Genomic DNA, 10,614 nt, shown 5'->3' with positions numbered 1-10,614 from the left:
GAATGGGGACAGATGTCTCTGGACACTGCTGCTCACCACACACCATGCCCTGGGAAGGTGGCAGAGCCCAAGGGTCTGTGGCCTGCACCTGTGTGCATGCGCACACACACACATTTGCTGAATACTTCATTAATCTCTGGCTCTGAGAAAATCGGTTTTGGGGGATTTTCTTTTTCTCACAGTAGAAACAGTATTAGCAGCCTCTATGGAGCACTTGAGATGAGATGCACCAGGGAGGGCAGCGGGGGCATGGAGGGAGGCCCCAGAAACCCCTTGACTGTCCAGCCACTGAACCTTCCCCCAGCTCCTGCAGAAGTGGGCTCGATCCTCTTTTCAAGGCCGGGTATTTGTGAACAACTGACCGGAATGGCGTGGCCCACGAAGGAAAGCCAAAGAAGGCAGTCTGAAGCCAGAAGACTCTCCCGGCCTGAAGCAAACAGCCCTTACAGCAAGAAGAAGGGCGGCTGTTATTGGTTGGGTCCTTCCTCTGTGCCAGTAGTGCTGAGCACTGGGAACTCAGCCCCACAGCAATTCAATGAGCCTGCACTATCATCCTTATTTTACGGATGAGGAAATCAAGGCACAGAGAAGAGAGAGAATTCACAGAGTTCTCAACTAGTGAGTAAGAAAGCCAGAATTTGATGCCAGGCCACTAGACTCTGGGCCCGCACTTCAGGAACCTATGGTACCAGGGTCATGTGGACACGGATCCTGCTGAAAAGAGGCCAACATGCCTCCCTTCTGAGTACCGCAGCCCCACCCAAGCTGTGGCCCCCCATAGACTTGCTCCTCCTCCCTATCGCTTAGTGGGTGGCCTCAGCCTGGGAGGGGGTGTTTTCCTTGTTGGTGCCATTAAGCCACTGCCCTCCCCCCAGGAGCCTAGTGGTGCTGAGTAGGGGCCGGCTACAAGCCTTGAGGGGTGAGGCTGAAGGTCTTTTGTACTCAGAATTCTTGGCCAGCCAACCCACTCCATGGATCCACCTGAGGGGAGGGGCAACAGGGCAACAAGGGCCCCAGGCTGGGGCCCTTCTGCCCAGCTCCAGGGATCAGGCAAGGCCATTGCCCCTGTACCCCTCCCCACCCCGCGTTTTTAAATAGTCTTTCACCAGGAAGAAGGGCATCCAATTCTATTTCTGATTCTGGAAAGTGAGGAGGGCCAACGTGTTTCCATGGCAACCTAGAGAGCCCCTCCCCCAGGCTGAGCCCATTCCCCAGGCTGAGGGCTGTCTGGGATCGAGAGACCAAGAAAGAGCTCAGTTCAAGGGGAAGGCCAGACAGAGTCTCCTCTGTGAGGGCAGATCCGGGCATTGCCTCCTCCCACACTTCACCTGGGCCCCTTCAGGCAGGCTTAGGCGAACAGCTCCCAGCCCTGTAGAGACAGTCAGACTTCAGGAGGTGGGGGGAGTCAGGTCACTCTGAGAGAATCTCCTTTCCTGTGGATCAGGCTGGCACCCAACTGAGAGGCTTCAAGGGTGGTGGGCAGGAGAGGCATCAGCAGAGAGGCAAAGAATGCCCCATTCTACTGGAAGCTTCGTGACCAGCCAGGTCTCCCAGACCTGCTTCTCCAGGGCACACGTGTTTTTGGCTCTGTTGCGTGCTCGGCAGACAGCTCTGTCAAGTCCCTGGCCCCGTGCTCTTCCAGTCTACCTACTTGTTCCTTCTGCACCCTGAGAAGACTCTGGACATCTCCAAACGTCTAGGAGCAGAAGGAGCCTGAGGGCTCCCAGTGCAGCCAGCCACTGGAGGCCGGAGTGAAAAGCAGGCCTGTTTCCCAGAGGTTCATCCCGGCCTACTGTCCAGGGGCCCAGACACCAGCCCTTCAGCTCGGAGGCTGCAGATGGGTAGACTTCAGATCTGTGGAGGGAGGGCATTCCAGATAGGAGTGCAGCCCAGGTAAAGGTCTAAAAAGACCCAAATGGCTATTGTGCTCTGGCTGTGGGCGCTGATGGGAAACCGAGATTCCGAGGAGGAAGGATGTGCTCTTGGTCTCCCAGCTTCACACCCAGCGCTCTGTCTGTGTTTTTGTCTCCTGACCCTCCTCCCTGGAGCTATCCAGGTGACCCGTGAGCCCTCACCCCTGCTTCCCTGAAGTCTCCTGGCCAGAGTGCACCCATTCTATGGAGCCAGCTCCACGTCTGACCCCAAAGGAATACAGCCAGGGTGCACAGAACCCTAGCCCTAGGGGAACTACAGTGGGTGAAGGGTGATAATCCACTCCTAATTCCAGGCTACAGAAGGCAGAACCCAAGAGTGCCAGGAGGATGTGGATTTGAGCTCTAAGGCATAGGGGAATTTAAATAACAGATGTTTAAACAACCTTCCCTGCAAGCCTCGGTGCAGTGACCCCTCTGCTGTGATGTGTTACAGCTTAAAAATAGCCCACAATGAACCGCTCTGAGCTCCAATTGACTCAAGCTTACGTAACTTCGGGAAAGATGGCCAGCCGCAACAGCCTGGAGGGAGGGCAACAGCACAGCCACCCTGACTGCTGCCACAGCTGGCTTAGGGGCTGGAGGAGCTGCTCACCCTCTCTGGGAGCAGCCCCCGATCCAGAAGCCCGGAGAGGTGGGGGCAAAGGCAGTGCTGCCAGAAGCACACGTGGCTTCACGGTGGCTGAGAAGAGACTTCTGACCAGACCTGCAGAGGGGATGTGAGATCTGCCCTCCCAGAGGAGCCCAGGACCAGTGGAGGGTGGGGGTGACTTTAAGAACAGATGGCTGGGTCACCCATGTGGGCAAAGAGATTGGGACTGCCCAAAAGATTCTTTTCCTCCTTTAAAGAGGGGTGTCCCCAGCTTTGAGAAACATGTCGGCTGGACTGATGCCTGGCTGAAGCTGTCAATGCCATGGAGCCCAGGCGTGGCACTGATTCCTTTGGGGCCTCTGAGTCTCTGTGGTCCAGGCTGCACAGGTGGGACTTGTAGTATGAGGGAGCGCACGCTGACTTCAAAGCTGATTGAATTTCATGGTCTCTGCCACCAGCTGTTTTGAGTCCCCTGATGCATTCCCAGATCTCAAGTGCCAGTCCAAGACTGACTGCAAGTGTACAGGTGGCTAAACCAATGTGAAGAGGAGCAGAGAGGAGAAGTGAGGATGCCCCTGGCCCTGGGAGCCTCGTGTGCTCCCTCTGCCTCTGCCCATGCTGAGCCCCAGGGATTCAGCAACTTCCCTCGGCTCCCACCACCTGAGCTCGAAATAGAAACCATCATGGGCCTGGCCTCTGCGCTCCCACAGAGCAAAAGAGAGACTGCTGAGGGCCAAATACGGGGGTATCCTGCCATCTTCACAGCAAAAGGCAGGCTGTGAGGGCCTTTAGTGCCTCTGCTTCCCTTCCAAGCTCAGGGCTCCCAGTTGGGTGGAACGGAGGTTGCTGGAGCATGGGTAGCCACGCAGAGGCAGAAGCTTGTCCTGGGCTCCTCATCCCGCCAAGCGAGACGAGAGCTCACTCTTGTTGCCTCCCTCTCCAGGGCAGCACGACAGTCCCTGCTAGGCCTGGCATGAACATCCTGGGACCAGAGACAGAGGATGCTCCGAGCACGGACGGAATAGAGAGCAAAATTCTCTGAAAGGCTGGGGCCAAGGCGTAAAGGGAATCTCAGACCAGGCTCATCAAAGTACAAGGGCCATGGGGAGGCTCAGGAACAGAACCCTTCTTCTTTAGAGAGGCTGGGGCTGTGAGTTCCTGTCTGGGATGGACTGAAAGGAATGGGGGTTCAGGAGAAATGGACATTTCTGAGAGTGTCTGAGGGTGTCAGTAGGAGGTTACTAGGGTGCCACATCTCTGGACGGAGATTGGGCAGGTTCTGCCACCCACTGGGCACGTGGTGCATAGCTTTGGTAGGAGGACTCCCACCAAGAGAGGACCAAGAGCAAAAATCATGTTCCAGGTCACCATCCTTAGACCGGAAGAACCCAGCCCACCCAAGAAGCCATCACCGCCAGAGGTGAACATGGCAGCTGCCCCAGCTCTCTTGGCATCTATGCTCATTGAGTTAAAAACTTCAACTGAAACAAACCCCAAAAGAGTGGGAGGAGAGACTGAGAGCACTTCCCCAAGTAATCCGCATTCCTTCAGGCTGGTGTCCCCCACTTCTGGGCTGCTTGGACTCCCACATGGGCAGAGCAGAGGCTGTAGGTGAAGAGACACTCGGTTCCTGGGGTCTTCACTGAGGGCAATTCTTCAGCCCAGCGTGTTTTTCATCAGGGCCTGGAGGGTGGAGGCTCAGTGCTCAGCTACTGATTCCTGGGGCCGCTTCTCCTCAGTCAGAGGCAAAAATTTCAAGAGATGCAGCCCAGGCCTCCCTGAGCCTCAGACACTTGTAGCAACGCCCATGTCTCCCACCCCATCTCAGCACTGGAGATTCCCCCTCTCTCTTACAGGTGAAGGGAGTTAGTTCATGGAATGGCATCAGAGGTAGACCCAGGGCCTCATGGTCTGCATGAGTGACTGATGAAGCTGCTTGTCCCAGGAAAGTCCTGGGGTTTGAAATGGAACTAAATCTGGAGCCCTCCGGTGTGACCCCACTCCACAAAGAGCATTTTGGATCCCTGGGAAAATCCTCTGAAAGGCTGGGGTCAAGGCCTAAAGGGAATCTTAGACCAGGCTCATCAAAGTCTCCATCAAATCAGATCAGTCCACCCCATGCATGCCTCCAGGTGCCAGACAACAGAGACACCGATGGGCAGTCGGGAGGGTGTGAGTCATCTGCTGCTTCCTCGGCCCCAGCTCCCGTCCTCGTCTCCCTCCAGCCTCTACTGGCACCTGCTCGCCCCCGTCCTCAGTGGGCTGCAGTGGAGAGAAAAGAGGCAGAGGAGCTGACAACTACTTTCCGCAGCTCATGGTGGCGAGGCTGGACCTGGGAGAAACCTCTGCTCGCGCTGTCCCACGCTAGTGGCAAATCCATGCCTGCCAAGGCCACCAGCGATCTTTCCCCTGCAATGGCCACCCATCATACCTGACATGCTACTCAGCCTCCCCCAACCCTGCCTTCGCTAGCTACTCAGCCTCCCCAGCCCTGCCTTCACTAGCTCTGGAAGCCTCTTAGAAGCCTCCTGGTTGCCTAGGCCTAGAACTAACCCTCCCTTCCTCATCCCCCTGGTGGCCTAGTCAGGAATTTAATCCCGAAGCAGTTCCAGCTCTTGACATTCCAAATAGACTTGGGACCATCAGGTGGCTCTGAGCTTGAGGGGTGCAGCATTGGTGGAAGGAGGTGCAGTTATGCCATGATCCAGGAGCCCAAGCACCTGCTTTACTGGGCACCTTCACTGGAGAATCCTGGGCCCAGAAACAGGCCCCAAAAGCCACATTCTGGCTGCAAGGAAACCTAATACCCCTTGAGTTTCTTTTCTGTCTCCCTTCTCTGTGACCTCTCTCTTTGATAAGCTTCTCTCTTATCCAGAGACCCACTTCCTCTGAGCTTCTCTCTTAGGAACACATGAGTCAGTGGTCTATGAACAGCAGAAGTTCAGCGGGAAGGAGCCTCAGTCCAGATTCGAAGAAGCCCCTGGGTCTTCTCCTCACTCCCCATCCAGGGCCTGGTGCTCTAAGTGACCCTCAGACATTCAGGATGATGGTAGGGCACAGGGATTGCAAGTCAGAAGGATAATACCAATTAACTGGTATTATAGGGACCACGGCTGCGGGGGTACCCGAGACGTTCCACTCACCTCTCTCCCAGCCTCAGGAGCGAAACAACTGTCCACTCCCCACACAGAGACAAGGAGTCTCTGGATGAATGCAAGGCTACAGCCTCCTCGGCACCTGTTCTGAGTTGGCGGCAGTGGTGCAGTGGTGAACAGGCAGACAGAGTCTGTCTCTATCCCTCTCCAGCTCATGGGCCCCTGATCTTTGGACATCTGCAAATGACTAGAAGAATCTTGTTTTAAGCTTTACCCACCTGTCCCCAGGGTCCTTAGGCTCCCCCAAAATGGGTCTCCTTCTGGCCTGAGGTGACAGAGTAGGAGGCAGTATGGATAGAGAACACTGGGCAGCGCCAGTCCCAGTAAGACCCCCGCTCTGCTTACTAGGGAGCTCTTGCCCCAAACCCAGAGCTCCATGTGTGACATGGCAAAGAGCTGGGGACTCACAGGAGAGGGAGGATGCTCCCCTTGGGGTGAAGTGGGGTCTCCCAAACTGGCAGAATAGAGGCTATGGGGATCCTGAGCAAGAGAGGGGAACCACCACGATGCATGCTCTGGCACCCCAGCTATCCACGCCAGGAGGGCCCAGCTGCCCCTCGGCATCCAGGGCATGGCGAGGGTTAGCATGAGACTGAAGCCGTTCCCCCTCTCCTGTGGTACCTGCCGCTCTAGTGGCTATTATAGAGTGGCCTTGACAAGTATAAATAACCTGGGCAGTCAGCACCTTGAAGCTGGTGCCTGGAAAGTGTGGAGCTGAGACCTTGCTGCTGGCTCATCTCTCTCAAGGCTACAAGGACAATGCTGGCAGGGGTGGGGGGTGGAGGAGCAAGGCTCCATGCCCTGACAGTGTATGTGGTGGAGGAGGAGGCTGGCGGTGGCGCAGGGAGCCCTGGTGGGGGGCTGGGGCCCAGGGCAGGAGACAGGCAGACTGAGTGGTGGGAGAAGCCCTCCTGGCTGCTGCATGCCTGAGTACTCAACCCACCCATCTTGGTTCCATCCCAAAATCTTAGGGGGCCTTAAAACCTGGATCCGGTCTTGCCTACCTCCCTGTTCTCTGGAGCCTTCTTGACGACCCAACCCCTTTCCAGCCTTAGGATCTCTCTCCCTCCAGCTCTGCTTCTGGCACAGCTCCCACCTCACAGTCTCAGCAGAACCGTCCCCTGCTAGGGTGACCCTCACCGCTGTACCCTTCTTTCTGTCTAAAGCTGTCCTTCCTTCCCCCAAAGCCACCTGTCTTTTCCTTTCATGGCATTTACCACGATTTGCACTAAAGAGTTATTTGTTTAATTTACTGGTTCATGGGTCATTGTCTGGTCACCGTTGAGTCCCTGATGCCCAGTGTGCCAGGCACACAGCTGGCGCTCCATAAGTACTCGCTGCATCCAGGATCACCCTCACTGGCACCCTCTGTGCAGTGAGGGGCCAATGTGCCCTGCTCCTCTTCTGTAGCTCCTGAATGTTAAGGAGCAGGGATGTGGCAGGGGGCAGCTCAGGCCACCCCCTCGCTTGGCGTGGCCCAGAGGCAGCGTGGAATTAACTTCCCGGAGGGGCTATGTAGGTCCGGCCCCTCAGGGCCCACCTAGGGCTGAAGTCACGTGGGTAGTGTTGGCTCTGAGAGGGGCCGGGGCCGTGCAGTGCGCCGGTGCACAGGTGTGGACGGTGACTGTTCTAGGGGCACATTTGCCTCTTCCGAGATGCCAAGGCCCAGGTTCACGTAGGCTGCAGGCAGCTGCACGTAGTGGTCCCCACGCAGAGCTGCCACCAGCTGCTCTACTTCTCCTGCTAGTGCTCCAAAGGTGGGTCGTGCCGCAGGGTCCGCTGCCCAGCAGCACTGCATCACTTTGTACCTGCAGGTGGAGGAGAATGTCAGGGCCAGGGCATAACCTCACCCTCCCTGTTCCTCCCCTGGCGAGCCACGTAGGCGTGAGGACAGGTAACAGCACCCAGTGCCGAGCATAGTCCAATCAGGGGCAGCTCTTCTCATTGTGGTTGCTGTTCCAGTCCTGCCTCCCCAGCCTGGGAGAGGTCGAATTGCCTAAGGGGTTAAGCGCTTGGGCTCCTGTGCCCTCTGTGTCCTGGGCTATGTGACTCTGGGCAAATTCCTTAACATCTCTGTGCCTCTGGGATCCTCTGATCCCAGAACTATGGGGCATAAGGTGACAGGATGCCCATGAAGTGCTTAGCTTAGGACCCAGATCACAAGCTATCATGGTTATCATCACATGTCTAGGAAGGAAACCCAGGTCCAATGAAATTGGGGTTAAAAATCCTGAGACAGGGACGCGAGAGGCAGCACCAGTGGCATCATGGTTCTGCAGCAGGATTTCTCTGGGTTTGCCTGGTGGGTCCTAATAGTTGCCCCTTTATCTTGGGACTGTCATCCCTGCCTTAAATGATACTCTAAGTGCCCTATACATGATAATTTCACATAATTCTCACCACACTCTCTGAGGGTGGTACTGTTACCATCCCAACTTATAGATGAGGAAACTGAGGCCCAGAGAGGAGAAGGGACTTGACCTGGTGTGGTGGATGTACCACCCAGATCCCCTCTTCGTTCTCCCGTGGCTGCTGACTGCTGGAGGCTGAGGTCCTCTCTAGGAACTGCCCTAGACAGAAGAGAACTGTCTCCTCCAAGTTCACACTCCCATCTCAGGGATGGCTGGAACCAGTCACTGATTAGTCTGGAGCAAAGACCTGGCCCCTTGATCTTCATTGCAGAAAACTCTAAAGGGCCATCTCAGCTCGAGCAGTCCCCGTGGGGTGGGCTGCAGCCTCCGTTTCATCTGCATCGCAGCCCGATTTCCCTGCCTGCCCAGTCCTGCTTCCCTAGGCCCCGACCTCCCAATAAACCCCCTGCACATAAATCTCCAACTCAGAGTTTGTTCCAGGGAGCCTCACCGGGAGGCAGACAGGCAGTGAAGTTGACTTCCCTCACTCCAAACCAGAAGGGTTAGTGATGTGAACAATGAAGACCAGACCCGAGGCAGGCAGGGCTGTGAGGCAGGGGTACTCATTCCTTCTGGAATGCAGCCTGAGATAAGACCCATGACCTGGTTCTTCCTGGTCTAACCACAAAGACCTGGGCAGAGCTGAGATGCTTAAGGTGAACTTTGGCACCAAAGCCATCCCACATGCACTTTTGACGACACGGCTGCCATGCCTCCAGGAACAGGGAATCTGAACCTAGATCCAGTGGAAAAACATCTGATCTAGAGGTGTGGAGGGGGCTAGTGTGGGAGCTAATGGAAGCTTTCCTTGGGTTAAGTGAGTGGAGAAGATGGAAAACAGCCCCCCTTGGCGGGGGTGGGAGGAGTGCTGGGAAATCACATCACTGGCCTCAACCCAGACTCAAAGTTGGGAATGCTGTTACCATGGCAACCATGATATCATCCCAGCACCCAGCCTTAATGGGGGAGGAGCCAGTCCACAGATGAGGAAACTAAGGTCCAGACAGGGTCCCTTTCTGGGTCAACCAGAAGATGAGAACCAGGCAAGAACCAGGCAGGACCGCTGTCTCTGGCTGGCTCCTTGTCTCTGGGGCCCAGCTCCCTCCCCATCATCACCTCCATATACTCACAGAGAATCAGGGCAATACTCAGGCTGGGGCAGGCGGCGACCCTGGGCCAGGAACTGAGTGAGGTCAAAAGGGTCAATGTGGGGATATGGTGGGGCACCCCGGGTCAGCAGCTCCCATAGCAGCACACCAAACGACCACTGTGGGACAGGAAAGGTGAAGAGACTTAAGCCTTACCCCAAATTTGGGGTAGGCGGAGCTCCCAGGTCTTCTACCTCCCAGATCACTCTAGCTAGAAATGGGGGCTCCACTCTCCAACCAGAGCCCTTCCTCAATACCTCACAAGCATCTTCCCTAAGTCTCCTCCCACCACCTGAGCCTTCCGGAGTTGGTGCAAGGCAGGGCCTGGAGGACCCGTGAGGAGCCAATGAATTCATAGCTTTCTCCTGCCCAAGAGGTGGGCAAATGGGCTGTGAGGGCGCCTGCCCAGCTTAGAGATCCCCTGGGCTCAGATCATTATCCAGAGCTGAATGGGCAAAGCTCAGTATTCTCCCAGGACACTGAAGCCACGCAGACTGAGGGAGGTGGGGCCTCACCACATCAGACTTGGTGGTGAATTTGTAGGTCTGCAGGCTCTCCAGGGCCATCCATTTGACAGGCAGGCGAGCATGGCGGTGCTGTTGAACGCTGTAGTATTCCTTGTCCAAGATGCCACGGGCCAGGCCGAAGTCAGCCACTTTGACTGTGAATGACTCATCCAGCCTGGGAGAGAGGAATCACAGATGAACTGGCCCCCGCCATGCCTTGAATCTACTTGTTTCAGGTCTTCACAGGGTTTCAGGGCCACAGAATCCAATCTAAACTGTACTGGACAGACAAGAAAACAGGCCCAGAGAGGGGAGGCCATGCCCAGGAGTGTGCAGCAAGGGCTGCAGTTTAGGTCCTTCCCTGAAGTGCCGTCGGGGCAGCTATAGAGCCTGGTGCCCTGGCCCGTTGCTTCCCCCCAACTGCTTTGGCCCCTCACATGCAGTTCCGAGCAGCCAGGTCCCGGTGCACAAACTTCTGTTCTGCTAGGTACTCCATGCCACGGGCTACCTGCAGGCCGAAGCTGATGAGGTCCTTCACTGTGGGGTTCTGGGGGCAAAGATGGGTCAGCAGGCAAGTGCAGAGCAGCTCCATCCCCAGCTGCCGCCCGAGCCCCCTGACCCAGGGCCAGCTAAGCACCGACCCGCTGGGGTGAGCGGATGAACTGGAGCAGGTCTCCGTGGCGCATATAGGGCAGCAGCACCCAGGGCAGCCCTTCGGGTGGCAGCACAATACCGATGAGAGCCAGCACGTTTGGGTGGTGCAGGCCGCGCATGATCAGCCCCTCACGCAGGAAGGCCTCCACCTCCTGCAGCTCCGTGATGCCTGCAGAGCAGCGTGTGTCAGGCCCAGGGCAGGGGCATCCTTTACAAG

At 56.5% G+C, this 10,614-nt stretch overlaps 1 protein-coding gene across 1 annotated transcript in view; it reads right to left on the bottom strand.

Moving 5' to 3' along the window:
* Positions 1-6,907: 6,907 nt before the first annotated feature.
* The window catches only part of MST1R (macrophage stimulating 1 receptor), a 12,866-nt gene continuing 9,159 nt past the window's right edge, over positions 6,908-10,614 (bottom strand). The window contains exons 13-17 of the mRNA XM_023533302.1: positions 10,385-10,566; positions 10,181-10,290; positions 9,753-9,918; positions 9,220-9,356; positions 6,908-7,486 (exon numbers count right to left, since the gene is read on the bottom strand). Coding sequence (XP_023389070.1) covers positions 7,231-7,486; positions 9,220-9,356; positions 9,753-9,918; positions 10,181-10,290; positions 10,385-10,566 — 851 coding nt within the window. The 3' untranslated portion in view covers positions 6,908-7,230. The remainder of the gene's footprint in view (positions 7,487-9,219; positions 9,357-9,752; positions 9,919-10,180; positions 10,291-10,384; positions 10,567-10,614) is intronic.

Source organism: Pteropus vampyrus, unplaced genomic scaffold (assembly GCF_000151845.1).
Source record: "Pteropus vampyrus isolate Shadow unplaced genomic scaffold, Pvam_2.0 Scaffold100, whole genome shotgun sequence".
Lineage (NCBI taxonomy): Eukaryota > Metazoa > Chordata > Mammalia > Chiroptera > Pteropodidae > Pteropus > Pteropus vampyrus.
Note: the sequence above shows the minus strand (reverse complement) of the source record. Positions and strands in the feature narration are given on the sequence as shown.